The sequence below is a fragment of the Nyctereutes procyonoides genome, unplaced genomic scaffold (genome assembly GCF_905146905.1).
Source record: "Nyctereutes procyonoides isolate TBG_1078 unplaced genomic scaffold, NYPRO_anot_genome, whole genome shotgun sequence".
Taxonomy (NCBI): domain Eukaryota; kingdom Metazoa; phylum Chordata; class Mammalia; order Carnivora; family Canidae; genus Nyctereutes; species Nyctereutes procyonoides.
In genome coordinates this window covers 35,126,092-35,152,431 of record NW_026575047.1, presented here as the reverse complement: position 1 = coordinate 35,152,431, position 26,340 = coordinate 35,126,092, and the positions used below count along the sequence as shown (strand labels likewise).

General features: G+C 49.2%; 1 protein-coding gene across 1 annotated transcript in view; it reads right to left on the bottom strand.

Annotated features, from left to right (window-relative positions):
* Positions 1 to 26,073, bottom strand: part of ABHD17C (abhydrolase domain containing 17C, depalmitoylase) — a 47,032-nt gene extending 20,959 nt beyond the window's left edge. Inside the window, exon 1 of the mRNA XM_055326645.1 lies at positions 25,426 to 26,073. Coding sequence (XP_055182620.1) covers positions 25,426 to 26,024 — 599 coding nt within the window. The 5' untranslated portion in view covers positions 26,025 to 26,073. The remainder of the gene's footprint in view (positions 1 to 25,425) is intronic.
* Positions 26,074 to 26,340: the final 267 nt, after the last annotated feature.

The following is a 26,340-nucleotide window of genomic DNA, read 5'->3' as shown; positions in this document are numbered from 1 at the left end:
GTTTTGCCCTTTGTAGCAACTACAAAGGAACATCGCAGCTCTCCTGGAATTTTTAAGATTTTATTTATTTATTCATGAGACAGGCAGAAACGTAGGCAGAGGGAGAAGCAGGTTCCCTGTGGGGAGCCCGATGCAGAACTTGATCTCAGGACCCCAGGATTGTGATCTGAGCAGAAGGGAGACGCTCAACCACTGAGCCACCCAGGTGCCCTAACTGGAATTGTAAGATTTTACTATAGGAGTAGAAACAATAAGTAGTAAATAAAACACCAAAATGAGTAAAATTTGGTTTCCCTTTAAATTGTAAAATCTCTATGACCCAAACGCATTAGAATTTACCAGTAACACGGAGACACGAAATCATAAAGATATGCATGTGACTCATTCTGCTTTCTTTTACCAATCTAACAGGGCCTCCTACCCATGCTCTTCCTCAGATGGGAGGCAGCAACTCCACAGGTTCAGGGGTGATTACACAGCTGGAATCCACATAACAACTCTATTTTATTAAACATAATTTTGACTTCCTTGTCCCAAAGACTTTCATTATCCTTCCCACTAGCTCTGCACCTTGCCTGGATTTTTTTTTTTTTTTTTTTTTAAAGAAAAAACAAAGGAAAACCACTCCTTAGTGTGGCCGTGATTCTGTTGTCCTCTTCCTCTTCTGGAGAGAAAAGCAGCCCCTCGGGATCATCACGGAAAGAAGCCAGGGCAGCACGCGGAAACGCAGGGACAGATTTGTCTCTCAGCACCTGTCACCTGCCTAAACCCATAACAGGATTCCAATCTCCATACTGGACACTCCAGGGCAGTGGTTGATGAGGTTGTTATACAGCGTGGCCCTCGGGCCCCAGCCGGTGGAGCACAGGGACTGGGGGCTGGGGAGCTAGCCCCAGCGCCCGGCAGCCAGCAGCATCGCAGCGCGGGACTCAGCAGTCTCCCCACGCACAGCTGATATAAGGCCTTGGGGTAATGTCCACATGGTATTTTAATCAAAACACTGTTGTGTATAAAAACAACGAAGCAAGAGCTATGTCCTCACTTATGATAAACAGAAGCCTCTCGGTGGTCACAATGGGGTCACTCAAAAGGGCCCCGCACTCGGAGGGTCCCGCAGGCACAGAGATGCGCATGCACAGCAGGTCCCGTTGGTCCCGCAGACACGGGCCTGGGCCCAGGCACACTCAGAGGAGAGCCAGCCTTTACCCTCACACTCTGGACCTGTGGGGCTCCCGCTGTCCCCACTCAAGTCGCTGCTTCTCCTGGGCGGGGTGTGCAAGACTGAGATTCTCCTATGTGATTGTTTCAGACACTGAGGGACTTCATACAAGACCTCTGCTGATGACACTGCCAGCAGGGACGGACGCCGACCAGGGGTTTATTCCAAAGCAAAACCATGTTGTCACTGCAAACACTTCAGATGCATGGGCCTGCCTCCTCACCTACCCTGTGGGAACCCAGGGAGGCCAGGGTGGGCTAGGCCACTGGCAGGGAGCCCATGCATCCAGTGGATTCCACTCCCCCAGGGCAGGCTTATCGATGACCTCCATGTGTCTGCTCTGGGGCACTCACCCTGACTCTCCCCCATCCCAGCTGTTACCACTACTGCAGCAGGCACCCTCTTCCTGGTCAGCTGGCCTGCTGGGATCCCTCCTCCTCCTCCTCCTCTTCCTCCTCCTCATCTCACTGGACCTCAGCTGGTCCCATTCTTCCAAATTTGATCCAGGACACCAAGGGGCATTGGACATACTGAACTTTCAAATCCCTTCTTTCAGCCTTAGGATGTTCCCACCTAATTATTCCTAATTCACCTGACTCCCTATTGACAATTCACCATGAGTTTGGGAGTTTCCACCAAAGCAAAGCAATTCAGAAGAGGAGGATTTGACTACAGATTTTCAAATTAGTCAGGAATTGTGTTTTTCATCAAAACTTGGAAGAAATCAAAATGATACAAAATCTCCTATTAAGTATTTAAAAAATTTTCAACACCATAGCTCTACTTGTATGCACTTTCATTTGGAAAAGAAGCCTATTTTCACCTTCTACCACATATTAGAATTCTTCAGATTTAAAAGAAAATGTGAAACAATATGGTCAAAACATTTAGGAAAACATTAACATTTCAATACCATTTAATACTTGCTACTTCTTCAGCATAAAGCAGAATTTATGAGCAGGGTTATACATTTCTGTCATGTGAGCACCTGAATCAAGTGTCATATAGAAAATACCTCAGCTGAGCTTTTCTTTGTCCTGCTGACATCATACACACACGCTGACCAGTTTCTCTCTGGGGGCTTTCCAGGAATCAGAGAAAGGAGTCATGTACCCCCCACTCCCAGGTACAAGAATGAACAAGGAGGTGCAGCCCGGGTAACTCAGCCGTTTAGCGCTGCCCAGGGCGTGATCCTGGAGACCCGGGATCGAGTCCCGCGTTGGGCTCCTGGCATGGAGCCTGCTTCTCCCTCTGCCTGTGTCTCTGCCTCTCTCTCCCTCTCTCTCTCTCTCTCTCTGTATCTCTCATGAATAAATAAATAAAATCTTAAAAACAAAACAAAAAAGAATGAACAAGGAGGACTTGAGTTCTGCCCCTCAGACTGTGTATAATCTCACAGTCTGTTTATACAGGCGGTTTTTATTCTAAAATAAGAATACCTGATTTTAAAGATATGGCAGAGGCAGATCTGGGCCTAACACACTCCCCTTACCAACAGATCCGAAATCCAAAGACAACTACATCACCTCCGAGCCAATGTCCTGGTGAGTTCAATGCCTCTGGGCCTTCTTATAGGGCATCAGAGTCAGGATTTGGGATCTGTGGGCTCAGGACCCGTGAACTCACTTTCTGAGGGGATTGGGCCCCTCTCATCCTGGTCACTTGCTCCCACAGGCTCAGCCCTACCAGGTCATAAATCACACCCAACAAGGCCAGACCACAGGTGTTCACTGCAGGAAGGCTGGGTCACGGCTGCGTGTGAACAACAGCCAGGAACCACCAGGAGGCCAAGCTCCTGAACGGCAGGCTGGCTCTTATTCATCATTAGAGTGTGTGTGGCACACAGCAAAAGGACATACTTGCTACCTACCTTACCTCTGATCCTAACAACCCACAAAGTGCTAGCATCCGTGTCTTTAAACTGAAGTTCATGGCAGTGAGGGGAATCACCAAGGCTGCCAGGCTGGTAGGTAGCAGAGCCAGGCTCTGAAGCCACACCAGATGCCTGCTTCCAAAGCTGAGCCCCTCTGCTCTGAGCCCCATGTCTCCGTGTCTCCCTCAATGGCCAGGAAGGGGTGGCAGCTGCCTCTCAGCCCCTTGGTGGCCAGGGGTAGTCAGGAACACAGGAGGACCAGCGACCCCAGCCCCTCACCAATGCACTAGGGGAGGTCGCCCGGCCTGGCCCCTAACTCCACACCCACATCTATAAAGGGTGAACAGGTGATCTGAGAAAAATCACAAGACCTATAAAGAGATTCTACAAATTCTGAAAAGGTACCAATCTTAGGAATCAAAGTAGGTGAGGGCTAAGATATGGTCTTTTTAATTTTTTTTTAAGACTATTTATTTATTTATGAAAGACACAGAGAGAGGCAGAGACATAGGCAGAGGAAGATGCAGGCTGCCTTCGGGGAGCCTGATGTGGGACTCGATCCCAGGACCCCAGGATCATGACCTGAACCAAAGGTAGACGCTCAACCACTGAGCCACCCAGGCATCCCTAGGACACAGTCTTTGACTCCAATGCAAATGACAACAACAAAAGCAGAAGCAATTAACCAAGACAGGAGGAACAATATTAAAATAATAATTAAAAGATACAGGAAACATTTTTCCATGCAACTCTTGAATCAAGCAGATGTCAGAACACCAATGACAGGCTAGGTAAAAAGTAATGATGAGACCATGGGTGTTGAAAGGCAAAATAATAATAAAATCATCATCAACATCATGACTGTCAAACACCCAAATCGAAAGCACCACTAAACTGGAATGTGAAAAACAGAGTTTACTGAATATGCTGATGCCCACCCCTGCTAACAGCACGGGGCAGGAATCCTCGACTTCCCTGTCTGCCAGAGCCCTTCCTTCTCCGAGAACATCCGAGGGAGCAAAGACTGCAGACAGTCTCCCTTCCAAGGCTCTGTTAATTCTCAGAAACGGCAGAGACGGCTTCCTGTGCATACAGAGAGACTGTCTGGGGCGGGTTTGGGTTGGCTACATCCCAATCCTCCTTGTGTCTGTCCCCTATGGGACAGAACCTTGTACCTTGAACCCAGGAGCACCCACAGCCCTGAGCGAGAACCCCATGCACAGCAGGTGCTGCTGGAGCACGTCTCCTTTGCACCTCAGGGTCTCTTCCTTCCTGTTCCGAGGCCGACTCTGGTCATTCTCCCAGAACCCAGAAGACAACACACAATAATAGGGGTTATATAACTAAGCTAACAAGGAAACACTGTGTGGTATGGGATTTAAAAGACCAATAATGGGATTTGTAATAAAAGCAGGGAAAGGAAAGGCATGTTTCTCTATTCTCCCCACCTTAAAACCTACTCAAAACAAGAAAAAAATTAAAATAATATTGAGAGGATGAAAATAAAAAAGAAAGCACTCCAGAGCGCATAACATAGGGGCACCCGTGACCCCCCCGCCAGACCCACAGGGCTTGAGGCCAATGCCCCAGCAGAGGCAGAATGGAGCAGCCAGCAGGTCTCTGGGAAGGCATTTTAAACCCCATTTTTGGTTCCATTTTATGTTTCTAGCCATGTTTTTATTCTTCCCTTACTGTAACTTATCTCACTTTGTATTTTATAGACTATTCACAAGACACAAGTCAATCACTATGTATACAAAACCCAATCTTCATAGTTATGACCCTACCTCAACAATGTTATTTTCCGCTTAGGATGGAAAAGAAATGCATAAAATATTTAGAAATATCTCATTACAAATTGTTATAAGTTTAGGCCCTTCAAATAATACCCACCAGGCCACTCTGGACCTCTCAAGCCCTGACTCGGGCTGTGGCTTCTTGTTGGTCCCTGTCTGAACAGGGTTAACCTGTTTTGTTTCAAGCCTTTGGCTTTTTATCATTTTTTAAAAAAGATTTTATTTATTCATGAGAGACACACAGAGAGAGGCAGAGACAAAAGGAGAGGGAGAAGCAGGCTCCCTGTGGGGAACCGGATGTGGAACTTGATCCCAGGACCTCAGGATCAGGACCTGAGCCAAAGGCAGATGCTCAACCACTGAGCCACCGAGGTGCCCCAAGGCCTTGGCTTTTTTAGAAGCCATGTGGCACATAATACACAGAATACTTTCCAACACTTTATTTTAAAAATCATCTAAAATGAACTTTGTCAGGCATCCCTGACAGGTGAATGTCCAGCTCACCTCACCTGTGGGATGAGGAGGGACTAGTGTTATTCACCTAGATGTAACTCCTTTGTGGTGACTCCGGATGCCCGAAGGAACTCCCGTAATCTGGCTTGCCTTGAATTTTACTTACACAGAGCCAGAGCAAATACCCGCTTTACCTCACATTTCTCACTGAAAATTATCAAAGTGTCTCCTGCTAGTCATCTGCTGTGTGCTCTGGCTCTGTCCAGTCAACTCTGGGCCCCTGACAAGATGCAGTTTTTGTTTTTGTTTTTTTTTTGTTTTTTTTTTTTGTTTTAAGATTTTATTTATTTATTCATGAGACACACACAGAGAGAGAGAGAGAGAGAGAGAGAGAGAGAGAGAGAGAGAGAGAGAGGCAAAGACACAGGCAGAGGGAGAAGCAGGCCCGATGCAGGGAGCCCAACATGGGACTGGATTCCTGGACTCCAGGATCATGCTCTGGGCCGAAGGCAGTTGCTAAACCACTGGGCCACCCAGGGATCCCCCTAGTTTTTGAATTCCCAACGCAACCCAAGGCGAATTCTTGTTGGGTTGTGACAATTCAAGAAGATACAAAGAGCAGAGGCCCTAGCAGCATGATCTAGCCATTCCTGCACTCCAGGACAGCAGGTCATACTAGAAGGGCTCCGCATTACCAAATCACACAAAGATCCCAAGCATGCAGAGGCTCCCCCTGCAGTGCATGGGCCGTGTTTGGGTTCAGGGCAGCTCTGGGGGTGCCATTCACACAGGCTGCGACGTGATCAGTGCCCACGGGTCCTGTGATCGAGCAGCCCTGGTCAGCGCACATGACAAGCTTGGCAACTCACAGTGAGAAATACTGATTTATGAAGCTGTAATGTAAAAGATTCCTCTGGCCACTAGTTTGAAATGAGAACCCAAGCCCATTCGTTTGCTTCCCAGCCACCCTGAACCCCAGCATGCACCTCCAAAAAGGAATAAGCCTCGGACGCCTGGGTGGCTCAGTGGTTGAGCATCTGCCTTCGTCCCAGGGCATGATCCTGGGGTCCCGGATCGAGTCCCACATTATGCTCCCTGCATGGGGCCTGCTTCTCCCTCTGCCTGTGTGTCTGCCTCTCTCTCTGTGTCTCTCATGAATAAATAAATAACAAAATTAAAAAAAAAAAAAGGAATAAGCCTGCCACCACAGAGAGAGAGAAATAGGAGGATGGGGCAAAAGCAGAGGACGAAAGATCTCAGTGCATTTCTAGGTGACAGGAGGTGAATGGAAATGTCCTGATAGATGGCACAGAGTGGAGAAAGTTGTCCAGGATACATGAGATGCAGAAAGTGGGAGCCACGCGGATCACAGGAAGGCTTCTGGTTCAAAACCAGTATACAACTAAAGACAAGTGACCACCGAAGGTCTGAGGGGAGATTCACATGGAACCACGGGCCCCCGCCTGCCGAACAGACGTGAAGGGCCTCGGGATGAGCTGAGACTACTGGTTACTGCCCTCGAGTACAGTCAGCCTCATTCTGGCACGGGAGGTCTCCTTCCACCCAAACAGAAAGGCCGCCAGGGAATTCACCCAAGCTGACTCCCCGCTCGAGGAGAGGACCAGGGTGGAGCAGATCTGCTCGTGCCTCGTGGAGGACACCCAGCCTGATGACCTGATTCTCCTTCCTTCAGTGTGATGGGGAGGACAGTTAACGTGTACTGACCATGCACTGCACCCCGGGCACAAATTCTAAAAAGTTTGTGGGTGCTGGCTCCACCTACCCTCAACACCCTTAGCAGGTAGCTGCCATTATTCTTATGAAAGTATGTTACCTCCAGGAAAAGGTAAAGCCAGGATTCAACCTGAGTCTGAGCCAGAGACCCAGCTCCTAATATAGAGCCAACCAACTGACAAATAAGGGCCCAGCATTTAAGACTTAAAAAAGAAAGTACACAGATCTGAGAACATATACCCACAAAACAAGAACAGGATGCTCTGAAAAAGGGAAGCCAAGGGGTAACAATGAATGCAGGCATGAAGAACAACACTCACCCAGAAAATCAAACTCAGAGGCCAGAACTCAAGGTTGGAGAGACCTCCCGGGATGCCCAATGAACTAGATGAAGAGATGGAGACCACGAGAGGCAGAGGGAGACCTGCGGGGTAGGTAGGTCGGGGTACCAGAGGCCATGCTAGAAGGGGCTTTGCAGGTGGACCTGCAGCTCTCAGTGAAAGGCAGGCTGGTAGGGAGCAGGGAGCAGGTGGCAGGCCCACTAGAGTGGATGGGGCAGGATGGGAGCTAATGCTTATTTCCTGAGATCACAAACACTGCCAACGAAGACCAGGTAACCACCAAACTCTGAAAACAGCAAAAGTCAGCAGGGGTGGATAACTCAGAAAAATCCTTGTGTTTCTCAGCAGGAAGTCAGTAAGCACTGTCCATGGTCCCTCCCAGGTGCTGGAAGGTCCAGGGGGAAGTGGAGCAACTGCTGCTTTTGTCACAATCTCTTGTGTGATTTATTACTCTGTGCACATATTATCTGAGCCAAAATGTTGAATTTCACCACTGAAATGTTACCTACCTCTCAAGTTAAGTTTTTCTTTCTTCTTCTTCTTCTTTTTTTTTTTTTTTTTTAAGATTTTAATTTATTTACTCATGAGAGACACAGAGAGAGGGCAGAGACACAGGTAGAGGGAGAAGCAGGCTCCCTGTGGGGAGCCCAATGTGGGACTCTATCCCAGGACTCCAGGATCATGCCCTGAGCCGAAGGCAGACACTTAACTGCTAAGCCACCCAGGCATCCCTCATGTTAAGTTTTTCTAAGTCTTCTCACTGGCATTCTGGCATGACTTGGTGCCTACTGTGAATCTTACCGTATGTACTGGGGCACATAGCCCAGGGGCACTCCAAAGGCTCTCTTTCTTTGCTTAAACGAGCAGGGTACTCTGACCCTGCATCGCACCAGGCACAACTGTTTGAGGACACAAAACGAAGGCACGACTCAGACCTGTTGGCAAAGTTACACTGCCCTTGACAGATCAACCACGCCTCCAGCTGGAGCACAGTGATGCCACCACTCTGGCACGGTGCCACCGGCCTCCAAGTCACCAGCTGCTAATTTACAGCAATTACATTTAAGGATTTGAGCTAAAAATCAAGACTGAATATTAATAAGATCAATGCCAAGGAGATATTGACAGACAAAGTACGTGGCTTAAAATTACAAGAAAGCATTTAAAATCTTCAAAGCTGAAGGCAACTAGACTACAAGCCTGAGACCTGATCTGGCAAGAATACACATGAAGAAAAAAAACCACCAAACTTGTGGGGAGGGTCTTAAAGGCAATCAAAAGCTTTAAGTGAGGCACAAGACTGAGGGGGCTGTCAGGACAGTGGCAACAGCCAACTCCAGAGCATCCTATACTCCCAGCTGATGCCACCTTCCCGACAATCCATGAATCACAGTGCCCAAACCACACGACGTGATGGTACACGCTGAGCCTCCAGTCAGGCCACCAGCATCATCACTCGGCAGGACTTATGAAATCACCCAAATGTTTTACTGCAACTAGGTAGGAATTCTGCTCAAGAGCATCCTACACTCTTCAGAAACCAAGAGAAGGGGAGACTGTGGGGCCTCCTACCCAAATTCAGCCCTGTGTGCTCTAAAGAAAAAGTGGTCAGCTGACAAAGATTTTAAATCTATTGTTTTAGTGCATTTTGCTCTTATTTTATGAAATGAGTGGAAGATGTAAAAAACAGAAGTACTAAAATTGATAAGAAGCACAAGCCTCGTGGTTGACACAAAGATGACAAGTATTAGATGTACCAGAGCTTTGGAGGGTTGTTTGTGTTTTGTTGTTTTTGTTTTGTTTTTGTATTTTCCTCCATCAAATGTTCACTGGCCTCTGGCTGACAAAGATATGGTGTGTTCAACTACAAAGAAAAAAAGTACTTCAAGAACATGTATGAAAAACTAGAAAGACTGTGTGGGAACGCCTGGGTGGCTTCAGCTCAGGGCATGATCCCACAGTCCTGGGATTGAGTCCCATGTCAGGCTCCCTGCATGGAGCCTGCTTCTCCCTCTGCCTGTGTCTCTGCCTCTCTCTCTGTGTCTCTCATGAATAAACAAATAAAATATTTAAAAACAAATGAAAATGAAAATAAAAAAGACCAAGTGCTTTCCTCCACCTTTCCGGGCCACTAAAACGGCATGTATGAATGTCTTGGCAGACGCTCTCAAGAGCACCAACAATGACAAGAAGAGAGACAAACACCAGGTTCCTATTAGGCCATGTTCCAAAGTCATGTCCGGTTTCCAACTATGATGACAACCCATACACTGGCGAATTTAAGATCACTGATGATCACAGAGCTGGGAAAATTGTTGTGAACCTCATAGGTTAAACACGTGTGGGGTGGTCATACCCCAGGTTTGATGAACAACTCAAAGATTTAGAGAAAGATGGCGAAATAATCTGCTTGTGCCCTGCCAGTTTGGCTTCAACGTAACTGACCACCTCGGCTGGCATCACTGCCCACGAAGACGACAAAAACACACAGGAGGGAAAATCCTGGGTGTAATATATACTCTCCCAAGCAGAATGCCTCAATGGACCAAGAAAAAAAGACTTTGAAAACAGATAATTAGGGAATTTTTTTTTGTTTTTTTTTTTGTTGTTGTTGTTTTAGATTTTAAAGCCAAAGGCAGGCGCCAAACCGCTGAGCCACCCAGGGATCCCCAGGAAGTATGTTTTTGAATGAACTCTCAGTGAATAAAATCTTCCTCATAACATGTAAGTCTACCGTTCAGCTTGATCTCATACTTTCGGGAATGCATGTATATGCAGCAGCAGACTGTATTAACTGGCGAGTCTAGGCCACGGGAGAGGCAGGTCCGATGCACTGCCCTGTGGTTAAGCCACGTCTGAAGTACTGGTGGGAACTCTGGATCTGTCTCAGAAATGTCACTAAACCAGAAAGTGTCCAGAGAGGAGAGCCACAATGGTGAAGGATCTGGATGCTCACATAACGAAAGCATGATCAAAAGATGTGGGTATGTTTAGTCTATAAAAAAAAAAGGTGATTAGGTAAGAGAAGAATTTAATGCAGCCGACATTTATTGAGGTTCTACCTGGTGTTAGACACTGCAGGGAATTCAGATGTGAACAAGATGCCGCCTTTGCCCTGCTGGAACTTAAGTGATAGTGCTTTCCAAGTATCTGATGGATGTTAAGTGGAGCAGAAACCAAAAATTAACAGAAAAACTGTCCTTAGAAAAATTCAACTGCTGATACTCAGATATTAATTTAGTTATTTATTGGACAACATGTGAGACTGAATGGCTATCAGTAACCAAGGAATTACCCGCAGAGAGAAATCCAGGATTCAGGTAGGTGGGGGCCTGGGGACTGGAGGGGGTTGGAGTGAGTGGGGGTGAGACAGGACCAGACTGTCTTAGCAATATTGGACCTATTAAAAACATCTGGCTTCAGGAAACTACAGTTGTATGAAGTAAAAGTGGATGAGTATAAGTGTCTTCCCACCACAGACTGGCACTGGGGACCAAGTGGATTCTTTCAATTCTCATATCCCTTCCAAGGATCATCTGACTGTACACTCTACTGGCTTTCCTAGCAAGGGAAGGGCTAACACCTTAAAATCTACTGATAAACACAATGGACTTTATAGGGCACAGCACAGTTAACTAGAGAAATGACTGTAACCCCTAATATTGCTGGCTATAATTCAAGAAGACCCAACTTCCATAGGGTGGGAGGATGGGGGAAGAATTTAAGATGATTTTCCTTATGAACAGTGCCTTATACCAGGATCCATTCTATCAAGAACCCCAAAGATGTTCCAAACTTCACCCTACTGCCTGAGTCTTCTTATTGCAGGGTTACAAAGACCCCCTCACTTTCAAGCCTGGTAAAAACCCACAAAGACGGGGGTTTCCAAGGACTTCTCTTACCTGCTGTCTTGTGGTTGTTGAGAAGAAACACATCGAGCTCATCTAGGATTAGGTCAGAAAGCCCCTCCTGAGAACTGCCTAGTATTAGGCTCTTGAGCAGCTGGTTATGATAAACATCCTACATCCTAGGAGTAGGCTTGGCGCCAGGAAGCTACCTGCAATGATCATTCAAGCTCCTGGAGGATCAGAATGCCTTTCCTTGGTTATCTGTTGAAGCTAAGGCACGTTGCAGAGACTCCATAAACACGTCAGGTGGATTTGTAAGGATTTTTCACTCCCCATCTACAAAGACAGGCCCTGTAATTCAGTAGGGAAAACTGGTCCAAGTTTAAATGCTCACGAAAAAAACACTGTTCCATGTTATTAAAATAGGTCATTGTGGCTCTTTAAAGCCCATTTCAGGAATGACAATAAACAGAGGAATGAGAAACAAAACTCAACTGCACTTAAAAAAAAAAAAGAGTCAAATATGGAAAGACCATGTTGCTGGACCATTTGGACACAGTGCCTTATTTACAGGCTGACAAAATCACCAGAGAGCAAACTACAAACATAACTACTAATGGCAACAAATTAAGAGAAGCAGCCCTGGAAAAATGTAATAATGAAAAGAAATACATTGAAGCCTCCCACTCAGCGGCTGAACAGCCACACAGGCTAAGGTAAGTCATCCCCTCTCCCTCAACCTCCTTCAACTACTGTACCACGTGAAAGTGACAGCTTCTGTCCTACCTGTCTCTCAGAACTATTCTTAGGGACAGGGAGGGTGCATAGGAAGGGGCACAACACCCTACAGAAATATGGTGGGTTGCTACTTCTCAAATCTTTAAAGGCTATTTACTATTGATGTTTGCATTTCTTTCTCTGTTTCTCTGCAGCTTTTTAAAAATTCACTTTGTCAGACTTACATACAAGCACTTTGCAGACATGTGTTCATTTATTATTCCTAAAATGCTACTATATATACAACAAACATTTTTCCCTTTTACAGAAGAAGAAACTGAAGTCCAGCGGAGCCCACAGAGGCAGGAGTCAACCCCTGGTGGTCTGGCAACATCATCCTTGCCCTTGATATCTCTGCCAAAAGTTACAGGGTTCTGTGTACCAGCCCCCTGAGCATGATCATCCCTATCAGAATCCACAATGTGAAAGACGAAGCAGTCAGAACCGCTCATCTCACTAGAAAAGAATCATTTCTTCTCTTCCTTTCAACTAATTTCCAAAGGTTCAGGAGACTTTTTTTTTTTTTTGTCTTCAGAATACTGTTAGCAAAAGTACAGAATTCCATGGGGGGGGGCGGAGGGAGTCTCTCCAAGGGTATTCAAAGTCATCTTTTAAATGCAAATTGAAGGTTTTGTGGGTGTCTTTTTTTTTTTTTTTTTGGTACATTAAAAGATCTAGTAACAATGAAAGACTGTAGCAAGCATCTGGCCCAGCACCTGACATACATCAGGCACTTGAATTGTTGAACGGTTGAAAATTCTAAAAATTTAAATTTCTCATCGTGCTCAGATCCTAGGATTCTAAGAAAAGAAATCCAAAAAATACTAAGTTTCAATGTGAATCTAGACCACTGGTGTCTAAACTTTTCACCATGTGACCTCCCCGCTAAAAATGAGAGCTGTATTTCTGACACATGTATAGACACAGACTTATATATGTGAGTGTTTTAAAACATTGTATAAAATCCTATGAGCATTTAAAATAAAAGACAGACATTGAAAAGCAATAAATAATGAACAGAAATGTAAGTTCTGGTGTTTTCCCTTGGCACCCCATGTACAGTCTGGAGCACCTTCCAAGATGCTCAGCCCCCCTCACCCTGAGAGGTCACTAACGTAGAGAACTTCATTGGACTGTAGAATATGAGCCCCAGGGTCAGGCTGCTGGAGTCCGAATCCTGGCTCACCTCTTCACTCTGTGTGGCTCTGGGGAAGTCATTTATCTCTCCTGGTCCTCAGTTTTCCAGTCTCTAAAATGAAAGTGATGGGGCACCTGGGTGGCTCAGTGGTTGAGCATCTGCCTTCAGCTCAGGTCATGATCCTGGGGTTCCGAGATCAAGTTCCACATCGGGCTCCCCGAGGGAGCCTGCTTCTCCCTCTGCCTATGTCTGTCTCTCTCTCTGTGTCTCTCATGAATAAATAAGTAAAATCTTTAAAAATAAATAAATAAAATGGAGGTGACAATAGTTCCTGCCTCACAGATGTGATTAGAATTATTACATCACGTAGGAAATATGCTTTGCACAAAGGAGATGTTCAGTGAGTGATGGTTACACCAAAACCAACATCGAAAGCAAACCTCCTGTTTATGAATAGAGAAAATGAGGCCCAAACACAGTACACGACTCCCCAGGCCACACACGTCGGTGCACGTCAATACCCGACTAGGAGCCACACTTCCTAGCTCCAGACCAGTGATCTTTTTTACTGCACCCCACTCATTCTAGATAAATGGGACCGCCCCATCCCAGAGTTCCTATCTATCTATCTTTACAACACGGATGCTGAAAACAATGGCCAAGACTCCAGTGCCTTTCCTTTGATGACTATTTGGTATGAAATCTATGTAATGTCTCCCTTAGATCTATTCTCGGACTGCAATCCATACCCCACTAATGGCAGGACACGTGCACAGCACACGAGGAAAGCCTGGCTCTGCAGCTGGCTCTTCACCATGGCTGAGTGCTGACCCACACAGCGAGATGTTGCCGGGAAATCGGGCTGCTGGGATAGGACATGTGCAGTTGGATGGTGCGAATTTTTCTTACCATAGAAGAGATGGATAGGAGAGGAACGACAGAATCAAGGAAGGGGTGCAGGTGGAGGTGTTTGCAGATGCCACAAGTACGGCAGATGCTGGTAACTGCGGAAGGTGGGTGATAAGGGTGTGGGGTTCATTTTAATTTTAATGTTTTATTTTTCTCGTATATAATAATAAAGTAAAAAAAAAAAAAGAAAAAAAAAACAGTGTAGCAGGGGAAGACACCGAGCAGGGATACAGATCTCAAGATCCTGAGGGAGTGAAGGTCATACACAGGCAGCCCGTGTTATTTCAGGGACCTTGTTCTCCCAATTTTGCATCCTCTTCATTATCAGCTGACACGAAATACACAAATCCCCTCAATACCAGTGACCACGGCCCCTCCCCCGGGTCTTAGGGAAACACACCAGAAAGCAGCAGCCCCACCTGTGTGGGGACAGAGAGTGCCACATTGATGCTCCTGCCCCAGACTCAACAAGAAGGACCGATGGGCTCAGTCTCCTCACTGTACTGTGGTCACCCTGCTGGGGCCAGTCCCACCATCAGATGTCGCTCAAGGAACCGGCCTCCTCCCACAGAAGGCAGGCCAGGCAAGCAGGGGATGGCGACAGGTAGGTGGCGGGCAGGATCTCAGGGCCCCTGGGCCGGGTCACAATCTACACCCAGCACAGGCGAGGGACCTCCGCCTGAAGCTGAGATGCCACCCGCAGCTACCCAAGGCCTCCCTTCCTAGGACCTAAGGGATCCTGAGGCTGAACACAAAGTCCTTGGTGCACACGGCCCCTCTTGGTGACATGCTACGATCGTCGAGGGCGTCAAGGGCCTCGTGTACAGGTGGCGTTGCCCTAGTTCCACGGGAGTGTGATCTATTTTTTTTTTTTTTTGCAAGAACACTCCAAATCTGAGCACCTCTCAGAACCTCTGCTGCCAGCACTCTGACCCACACCACCACCATCTCTGAGCTGCGACCCTGCAGGTGAATCCTAGCTGTCTTTCTTCCTCCCTCCTGGTACCCGGCCCTCCATTCTTCATCATCGACACAATCCTGGAGAGCCAATGAAACCCACCAAATCCGGCCACCTCTGTCCTCAAGGCTCCCACTGCATGCTGCTCAAGCCCCATGTGATGGTGTGTGAGGCCAGAGACGGCCCCCCGGCCCACTGCAGGGGCTCCTTCTGCGGGTTCTGCTCCCGCTGTGAGCCTCAAGGGTCCCGCTCCAGCCACACCAGCTTCCGGGATGTTCCATGAACCTCAGAGCCTTCCTTTGTCAGCGGCCCTTCCTGCACAGAGCCACATGGCTAACCCCTCGCCGCGCTGTGCCAGATGTCATTCTCTAGATGAAGCACATTCTCACCTTTGAAAACCGCACTGCACACACCGGCACTCTGAGGTTCTCATCTCCCTACTCTGCTCTACATTCTTCTCCATAACGTTTATCATATTCTAATCAAATGCTGTTTACACAATTATTAGGATGACTGTTTTTCCTTGTTATCTGCCCCCTGTGAGTGAAAGCTTCAAACAGCAGGGATTTTGTGTTTGTTTTGTTCTGGAAGAATGTCTGGCCCATGGCAGGCCCTTAATACATTTGTTAAATAAACAGATCCAACAGGATATGAGATTGAGTCAGAAAAGGATATCTCATAATTCCAAGTCCTGGCAGTGGAGCGTTGCCAGAGATGACAGGTACAAGGTGTGGCCACAGACAGGGGCTGAGGAGCCACACAGGGTGGCAGAGGGGACCCACGGCAAGGTTGAGGCGCAGGCTCTCAGCGTTCATGAATGTGTAAGCTGTGGGGCAGTCAGCACGGGTGGGTTGGCAAAGGGCACTGGGATCCAGGTGTGCAGGCTCTGCAGCAAGGCGTGGCTGGCCAGATGTGTGGACAGACAGGAAGGCATCAGAGAGGAGCCTGCAACGTGGACCCGGAAACAATAAAGGGTGATCGGAAAGATGGAGAGCTGTGTTTACGACCTGCCAACTCTGAGCTGCAGCAGGGCTGCCCAGCAGGCCTCCAAGCTCTCCCTCTCCTATAATCATGTTCTTTCTGGGGTTTTCTTGAAGTTTTAGTGAGAAAAACTAACTTCTTCCAATTAAACATATGGCAGCATGTTCATTTAAAAAATTATTTCATCCCGCCTGGTTATGTAACATAAAACATGCATAGACGTGATTAATATGTGAATGGTCCTTTCCACATATATATACATATAAACTAAAATGGTACGAATACAGGTTTACAAGGATGCAATGAAAAACAGAGAATTTAGAATACCCTTGAGTTATTTACAACAATAGGGATAAATCAAAATATTTAAGTTAACCCAGATAACAAAACGCTTGTGCTGGCAATATAGACCTTTGCAGGCAATATAATTATCACTGCACACGGTTTGGTTCTATCCGTGACAATCACTAAAAATAGTTTTGGGTAAGTTGGAATTCTCATTTGATGACTAACTATAATAACAGAGGGGTTAGCTAGCAGTTATAATTAACGTCTGGAAACTCACTCTGCGGATATATTCTGCATACAGGCTCACTTTATATCCCACTCCCCTGCAACCTAACTGCCCAAGTTTCATTTTAACCACTTAAAAAATGTAAACTAAAGGTAATAAACTAATAATCAGTACCAGGATTCTTTATGCTCCTTTTTTTATTGGAAAATTTAAGCCATGCTCTATTAACAAATAATCTTGAGGTAGGGCTCTCCTCAGTGATTCAGCAAATAATTGATAGGCAACTGTTAACGAGCCGTCTGAGCACTGAATCTGAAAGACCTAGACTTTCTGGAAACAGAGGTTTCCAGTTTCACCATGGTGCCACGGTCCTTGAGCGCTCTCAAGTAAATCGATAGCGTGGAAGTTATCAATGAGCTCCATTACACAGAGCCTTGAAAACTCAACGGGAATCTGAGGTACAAGGCATCATGGGAGCATTCATATTTTAAAAGGAAGTGTGTGATTCAGGTGTCTGAGCCAACTTTAGGAAAAGGGGAGGACAGCTATCTATTGAAGGTCATCCCAGTAGCAAAGAGCAACCAGCTCATCCTGAGTGGTGCATAGGGACTGGGTTTTACCTTCTCGTCCTCCCCATCCCGGACTCTATGCCCCAAGAAGTCTCTGGCTCCTGCCAGAATGCACGCCCTGCACCCACGAGCTAGGCCTACAAACAGCATGGTGCAGCAAGCAAGAGACGGACAGTGTGCAAAGTAAGTGCAAAGTGTTAGATTACAGGTAAAGTCTCCCCTCCTTTCAAGGCCTCCTTTGGGCACATAAACACTTTGGTGAGTGATATGCCATCCGATCTAAAACGCTCATGCAGACTGTTCCCCAACATGAGACGCAGAGCCCAGAGGAATAAATTCAAACTGCCTCTGCCCCTTATAGGAACATATACAATAACCCCCAAACCCCCGAGCCTGGGTTTCCAGTTACTGCAGCTCAACCGCAGGCGGGAAGTGGATGATCCTCCTGACGCATTGTCAGAAGGTCACAGGCAGCCTCATGCTACGTCACCATGCCTATGCCATGCACCGCATGTCATCTCATCGTGCAGGCACTGAATCATCTCCCATCCTCAGAAGGAGGGGGAGTATAGTGCGGTAAGGTAGTTTGAGAGGGAGAACACGTTCACATAACCTTCATGATGGGATACTGCTACGGGTGTCCTATTTATTACGAGTTCTCGCTGCACATGTCTCACTGTGCCTAGTTTACACATTCGACTCGATCACAGGTGTGTGTACCCAAGAGAAAGCACACACACACAGGTTTGGTGCGATCCATCTTGGAACAAATCCCCCACAGACCAGGGGGACGAGCGTAGAGCCAGGACATCTCTGCCATCCTTTGCACCCAGTCACCAAACCAGGCTTGCCCCGGGTGTTTATGTCTACAGAGAGAGGGGAAGGAAGCAAGTTCCTTAAGGTTCCTTCTGATCTAAGTGCCTGGCCTTCCGCATGAGCTGAACATTTCGTTATTACAGCTCTGATAATTTTATTCATGATCGTGAACAATAATGACAGCCCATTTGTGGTGCTCTTGTGATGTGGGAAGCACTGCATTAGAGTCCCTGACACAGTGATAATATTATTTTACTAGCACTGACACAGTGAGTCTGACCATCACCATCACAGCTCCACAAGTTAGGAAACTTGCCTGAGGCCAAGCAGTCAATGAGTGGCACAGGCAGGATCTGAACTCAGGTGTGCAGGACTTGAAAACCTCTGCCCTTCGCCACAAAAGCATCGGAGAAAGCTCAGACTTGCAGGAACATTCCTCACCAGGTCACCCTTGAGAGATCCTTGCTCTGTTCCTCTGACATAGGAGCCAGAAATCAATACGGCTGTAAATCACCTCAATGAAGAAATAAATCTCGACAACATCTCAAGCTGGGAACCTCTATGTGAAGCGGCTCAGAAGCCACACCTGCACACCCTGGCCTGTTTCTCTGCCGCCTTCACCTAGCCTGCCCACTTGCCACTGCCCCACGTGCCGCTCAGAGCAAGTCCACACCACCGGCCACTGGCCACCAGCAGCCCACTATCCCAGAGTGGCCACTGGTCATGGGGCAGGAGACAAGAGGAATGAGTGAGGGGAGGTCAATTCTCCTATAGCCTCTGTGGCCTCCAGCCCGGCCACGGTAGCCCACACATGTGGTCACAAAAAGGCAAGGGTGTCCCTGTTCTATTGACTTGCTGTAAGGAATCAACTGTGGGCTACTCTTCAAGGCTAGGCTCTTTTATCAGAGTGAGTCCTGTGGAGGCTGAAGCTCTGTGGAGACCAGGCCTCACACCCCCTGCAACCAGGAGGGGCAGGAGCCTGGCTAGCAGAGACCCCTCCCCACCAACCCCAGCAAGTGTGGGGGGAACGGATGCAATAGGGCCCCGCCCCGGTCTCTCTCTTGGGATGTGCCCTGTTCAAGGTGACATGAGGGACTAAGAGGAGTTCCAGCCTCAGAACTAATTTCCCTAGCTCAAAAGGTTCTGTGCTTATCTAACTTTTGTAAATTAAATCTCTTAGACAAATCAGGAAGCCTATTATTTAAAGCAATCCTGAAAAAAAAAAAGTCATTCGAACAGCCAAGTAATGATCTCCTAAGTGTATCCAGGCAGTCAGGCCTCTTCAAGAGGAGATTTATAGTCCCAGCATGAGCTTAAGCAAAGTACAATGGAGAGGGGTGTTCTGGCCCTGCCACGAAGGCTGTGGACCCTATGCCGGCTCCGGAGTCTCCTATGGGATCACCAACACAGAACAGGGGAGACAAGTGACATGTGCAGAGAGGAGACGAGCCAAAGCGGTAGGAGATGGCAAGGCCCAACCTCAGCAGTACACTGAGTGACCTCGAGGTGACATCCCTGAAGTGACCCCTCCAGAAAGAAGAGAGGAAAACAGGTGCTTCCACATGGAGGGCCCCAGCCCCTAGGAGCTCCCTGAATAAACACAAATACTGCAGAAGACAAAACAGGGAGGAGTGGCCCATTCACACAGAAACATGCAGCAGCTCCTGGGATCTTCTGCCCCAGGGGCACCAGAGATAGCCGGGCCCTCCACACAGAACCATGGAGAAGTTACTACGAATGAAAGCTCAGAGTGTGCTGGGGCGGGAGAAAAACCCTCCCTGCGAGCCGCAGGGCACAAGTGCACTCGGAGGGGGCAGGGAAGAGATGCCCAGGATAAGTAAGGTGGCCTGCACACCCCAAAACACACTTCGCCCACTTGGGCTCCCACAAGTCTCTTTGGAAGGGTTACACTCTTCCAGGCAGATAATCTCACATCGGCTGCCTCAACTTGCAAGCCAGTATTCTATCCCCTTTCCAGAAGTACCACCGAGCTTTTGCCTCGTATACACCACTATTTCTAACACCTCTGTTTTTCTCATCCCCAGTCGAACCCAGGTAGAAATCCTAAGCATCCTGCCCTTAAAGGCACCGCAGTATTGCCTCTGAGGGAACAGGGAGCAAAGTCGTGCTTCTGACGTGCTCTGACTCCCCGGGAAAGGACCTGCTCTGCTCCTGCAGGTCAGAATGATAAACAGCATTCACAGCCAGCAGCCAGATCCCACCCGCAGGGCACCCACTATAGCCTTCCTGGGACTTCTGATGGTCTAGCTACAGATCCTCTGAATCACAAACACAGAAGTTACAAAACAGCAACATGTAGTTACGTAGGCAAAATGCCTCTAAAATCACTCCTTTTTGCCACCATGGATGTGTATGTGGCCAGCAGTCCCTCTTCTTCTCACCAGACTTCCAGGATCAAGCGACCCCTGGCCAAGAAGCAAAACCAGAACTGTCCCGTTCCCCAGTGGATTCGGATGAAAATTGGTAATAAAATCAGGCGGAACTCCAAGAGGAGGCGCTAGAGGAGAACCAGGCTGGGTCCACCGGCATCGCCCGCGTGGGGTGGCCCACGTATCAAAGCTGCATGAGGGTCACGTGGTCCTATCCTATCACTCTGTGAACATCCCTACCGCCTGAACAACAGACGTGTTCTATTGGGGGAATGATTCTTTTCTGTTACTGTGCCTCCACACCAGGAGGTTGGTTCAGGAATAAATGTGTGAGACCTTCTGGCTGGAGGGGAAAAAAAAAAAAAAGGTCTCTAAAATCGAGTTCATCCTTTTGCAAAAAAGAAAAAGCAAGCAAGCAAGCGTTTGGGGCTAGTGATGCTCAAGGGGACCCTGCCCTCGTCCCCTCACATCTGGTACAAGCACACACACACATATGGCTAACGGTTCACGGCGAACTGGTCAAGCAAACAAACTGTCTTCTGTAAGTTGCCTCTGGCTCCGAGGCACCGAAAATCATTCCTCCTTCTCTCTGCATTTGCTTTCTCTGATGGGGTCAGCATCTCTGTCACCAAATGCCTGGCTCTCCCACAGTCTCTGCATCAAATGGAAGGTTCCAACAGCTTCCTTGGAGGCACTGGTAACACTGGTGATGCACTCAATCACAAATGCCCCCCTCTTGTCTTTCTAGATGAAAACGTTTCAAAATACTCTCCACCCCCCTGCCGCCTCATCCTTGGGGTCATTTGCTTGTTTGGGTTTATACTTGTGAATTGGCTTGATTCACACCTTGAATCCTGGGTAGGTCCCCCTTCTACAACATCTGCACTGGCTGGCATCCCAGGAGACCCCCAGAGGACGAGGATGGGTGCTGAGAGGCTTAATCATAAGCCTAAGGCAGCTCTTCCCACACAGAGTAATCACCTCCCCGGCTCATGTTACAACACCACTTTCCAATAAGGCTGCACTGATCTTCAGTGTCTCTCTACAAATATTTCTTAGGGATTCTAATGCATTCCCTCGACTGCTTGTATTGACAACACACTTACAAGGGATGTGACACAGTGTAAAGCACATCCTAACCTTCAAGCTTTCAATCAGGCTCAGGTTCCCTAGTAGAGAACCTCCTCTCATTGTTCCCACACCACCTGCTGGGGGACTAGATATTCGCAGCCCTTCCCCCAAAATTCAGATGTTAAAGTCTTACTCCCAAAGTGATGGTATTAAGAGGTGGGACTTCTGGCAGGTGGTTAGGTCATGAGGGTGGGGCCCTTCTGGTGGAGTTAGTGCCCTTATAAGAGCAGCCCAAGAACAACTGTTCCCGCAGTCTGTAATCAGGAAGAAGGTCCTCACTGGACCCCAGAAATGGTGGTGCCCTGATCTCAGATTTCCAGCCTCCAGAACTGTGAGGGATAAATTTCTGTTATCTCTGGGCCACTCAGTGTGGTATCTCCTTATAGCAGCCTGAACGGACTAGGACACCAACTTACTTCTCCCATGCTGGGACCACACTCTTTCTGGATCCTCCAAACCTATTTAGATTCCACACCTTTCCTACCAATGTTTCAAATGCTTAAAATGATCACCTGCTGGCCAAATAGCAATGAACATCCTTCTTGCCTTCAAGTTTACTTCTCCCCAAACCTTTATTTTAGACTACTTGCCCGCTTCACCACACATCACCACTTAGAGGACGTGCTACCCTCACCCATGCATGTGGGTAGTACACGTACTCAGCATTATCTACGTGGGAAGTCCTCCATCAAGAACCAGGCAGCTCATTACAGCACGCACAGGGGCTGCTGCAGACCGGGGATGAATACAGATGGAGAGGAATATAAAGGAAGGGTAATCATTACTCTTCTGTTCGATACAACTGCTTCCCTGTTCCAAGAACATCCATATAATGGATACAAAGTAGATGAGACCTCAAGCCAATCCATCATAACACTCCCCCTCTTTTTCGGTCTGTAGTTGTACTCATGGATATTAAAACTTTGGAGGTAAAATAAGACCCAACTCTTGTCTGTAAGAGTCCAACTCAGGAAAACTAAATTTATCCCATTAATTTACTCGTGGGGCATCCATATGTGCCATCCGTTAAACAAATATTTAATGCATACCTGTTATTCTAAGCCATTGTTGACACGAAATCCCTGCCTCAAGGGACTTTCAATTTAGTGGGAAAGACCATTAAATAACAGGACACAGTAAAAAAGTATAAGTGCAGGTCAAGGGGTGGAACGCCAGCTGCCCAGGAAGACAGCCCAAGACAATGGGTCTTGGAGTCCCACTAGGATCCGGACGGGATTGAGTGTTTCCAACAAGGAAAAGGGGCTAGAGGTGATCCTGAGGAGGGGAGCCAGCCCCAGGCCAGGTGCTCTGGGGGATGTACGGCATGGACACACACACCTGACCCACAGTCCTCCTGGGAGCCAACCCAAGTCTGGAGATGGAGACCACACAAGACAAGGCAGTCTCTTCCTCCAGGATCTTGAGCAGCGTGCTTAACCAAGAGGTCAGAAAAGAGGACCCCAAAGATGACACGGCAGGGGCGGAGGTGGGCGGTGGGGTCTAACCCAGCCTCAGAACGGGTACCGGTGGTGGAAGGCACCCCTGTCTGGGCAAGGACAGACAGAGCCATAAGTGGGCAAAGAACAGGGCACCTTCCAGGCAAGGTTAAGGCACAGGAGCTACAGAGAATGAGAGCGCCAGCTGCACGCAGGCAGTGAGGGCACCAGAATCAGTAACTCCTCTGTCATTAGAACAACTGACACACATAAATGCACCTCTTGAGAAATCTGATAAATAGGTCTGCATGGGGCGGAGGGAAAGAGCATGCAAGCAGCAGCCAAGAGACCGGCTGCTGGTCCACCGTGAGATGACCTTCCCTAGGCCTCCACCAGACGAGGTGGATGCAGAAGAGCAGTGTCCAGAAGTTAGGAAATAAATCCAGTGGCTAGCAACCCACTTTCTTCTTCATCTTCTTTTTTTTTTCTTTTTTTTTTTTAATGTGAAATAAGAGGGAATATATTATGCCATGCAAATTGCCCATGGAAAAAATACGGTTTTGTGAAACATTTGCTTCAGTCACAAACGTGTACAGACAGATATTGATGTACATGTGTGTGCTTGATCAAGACACGACATGTGTGTGTTACTGGGGGGTCACCGTCCAAACAGTGGAAAGCACAGGGCAAAATGATTTGTAAGTTTCTTCATATTCTAAGACTCTCATTGTAGCTCTTACATTCTACCCATTTTACAGATGCGTGAATCCATCTAGATGTGAATTCTAATGTCAAATTAAATAAACAGTAGGTGTAATTTAGATGTATCATCAGATGTTCCACAATTGAAGCGTTTATCCAAAAACAATGCCCTTAATTAATCAAAATATGACAAAAGTCTCCAGGAAATAACTACCTCTAGCATACTTTGTAACACAGCCACACCTGTATACTCAGGGCAAAGGGCTTGCCTCCCATACGAAAGACTTTCCTTCTAACATAGTTATGCACCCATAGGAACAATGGTCTACACAAATTCTCACATCCTGATACTCAAGATAGGATTTTAACGTTTCATTTTTAAAATATTTAATGCCAACCCTTATTTCTCAATACCTTTAGCAACAGTATGTGACAGCAATGTGTTGACTGTGTAGGACACACAGTTTTGAAACCCTTTACTGGAACAGGTGGCATTCAACTACTTGTGGATCTGGATTCAGTGTATCTACATATGATATATTCTGATCTGCCCAAACCATTTTCGAAAAATTATCATCCAAATGAAGTCCTTCTGGACTCCAAGAGAACACAGGTAACAATGTATATTAAAGCCTAAATACATTCCTGTTGGACAAGGCATTTTCCCAGAAAGACAAAGGGTAATTTACGAGCGTAGGCTCCTAAGAATACAAAAGGAGACAAAATCATTCATGTTGGCGACATGCATAAGCCAAGTAAACACATCCTAGATAAAAACATTTAAGTGCCCATTGCCAGAAGCCTGCCAACTGCACTGACCCTGGGGACTCTTCCCATGGAAGAAATCAGATGTCATTATAGACATGACCTCAGTTTTTTTCACCATCATTGCTCCGGGGCAGGTGGGGAAAAGTCACAAATACCAAACCTAGAGCACAAACAGGTGAGGTGACCTGCCCACCTGCCAGATGTATGCCTTCGTTGAGAATAAAACTCCAGTTTTCTGCGTGCTTCTCCGGCCCTGGGCTGGGGAACCTTGCCTGCCATTTGGGCCTTCTACATCAAAGGCCCTTCCTCAATGAATACTTTCCAGTCCTTCTGCGAATGCTAATTCAAGGTCAAGCGATTCCCCAAACCCCATCACGTAAGACTCCCAACTCCTCGCGGGCTTGTTCCTGAGCTCTGTGGAAGGTGCCAGGCCGCCAGCCGGCAGCTGACCTCCGGGCCGCAGGGTGCCAGCTCCTTTGCCTAGCAGGAGGCAGACTTCACCCCCATCGCCCCTCCAGGCCCCTCAGGCCCCTCAGGCCCCTCAGGGCTGCCCGCCCATGCGCCCCGCACACCTCCACCGCGGCACTGGCCCCTGAGTACACAGCGCAGCAGCCCGAGGTCCACAGGCTCCGGTGCCTTGCCCAAGGTCACCTGGGTCTGCGGGCCTTCGGGCTGTGGCGGCCGGCTCACGCAAACTCAGCGCGAACCAACTTGCTCCTGCCCCGCGCTTGAGCACCCCCACGCCGCCACTGGCGCCGACCAGAGCCACAAAGGGCCGCCGGGGGCACGGAGGCACCGAGGCGTGCCCCAGCAGGCTCCTCCCGGGTCCGCGCGCAGCAGGGAGCGGAGGGCGGGGGGGGGGGCATTTGGGGAGGGGCGGGAGGCGGCCAGGGGTGGGGAAGAGACGCGAATCCACAGCGGCCTGGGCGGGGGCGGGAGGGGCCCAGCTGGCGCGCAGCCTGGGAGGAGGAGGAGGAGGAGGAGGAGGAGGAGGGGGGGGGGGGGGGGGCCGCCCTCCCCCGGGCCCCCCGGGCCCCCGGGCCCCCGGGCCCCCGCGCCCCCGCCGGCTCACCGGGTGCGCAGCGCCTGCCACGCGGCGTCGATGTCGGCGTACAGGTTCTTCTCGGAGGGCTTGCCCGAGCTGACGCCGTAGCCCGAGTAGTCGTAGGAGAAAATGTTGCAGTTGATGCGCGAGCCCAGGCCGATGTAGAAGCTGCACATCTGGCCCAGGTCCACGGCGTTGCCGTGCGAGAAGAGCAGCGTGTAGCGGCTGGAGGGCGCGCAGCGCACGAACATGCAGCCGAGCCGGTTGTCCCGGGCCGTGCGCGAGAAGAAGACCTCGACGGCGTCCAGCTCGCGCTGCGAGTACTGCCAGTCGGCGCGCTCGCTCAGGTGCAGGCTGCACGCGCCGGGGCCCGCGCCCTCCTCGGGCTGCTGCGGCGCCGGCTGGGCCGCGGCGGGGGCGGCGGCGGCGGCGGCGGCGGCGGCGGCGGCGGCGGGGGCCGGGGCGGGCGCGGGGCCGCGCTGCTCGGGCGCCAGCACCGTGTAGGTGGGCTCGGGCGGCAGGAAGGCCAGCTTGGCGGCGATGCGGCTCGGGCAGGGCGGGCAGCAGAAGAGCCAGCACAGCTCGCCCAGCGAGAAGCCGTTCATCCTGGGGCCTGGCTCGGGCATCGGGGCGGCCTGGAGCCCCGCCGGCGGCCGGGCGGGCGGGCGGCGGGCGGGCGGCGGAGGCGGAGGCGGGGCGGGCGGGAGGCGGGGCCCGGGCGCGGCGCTGCGAGCCGGGGCGGGTCAGCGGCGGCCCCGCGACCGGGCGGAGGAGCGGGCGGCCCGGGCCCGCACGCGGCACACAAAGCCGGCGGCGGCGGCCATGGCTCCAGCGCGCCGCCCCCCCGCCCCGCCCCGCCCCGCGCCCGCCGCCGCCGCCGCCGCCGCCGCCACTTCCGGGTTATCGCGCGCCGCCGCCTCCGCGGGGACTCGGCGCCCGGCC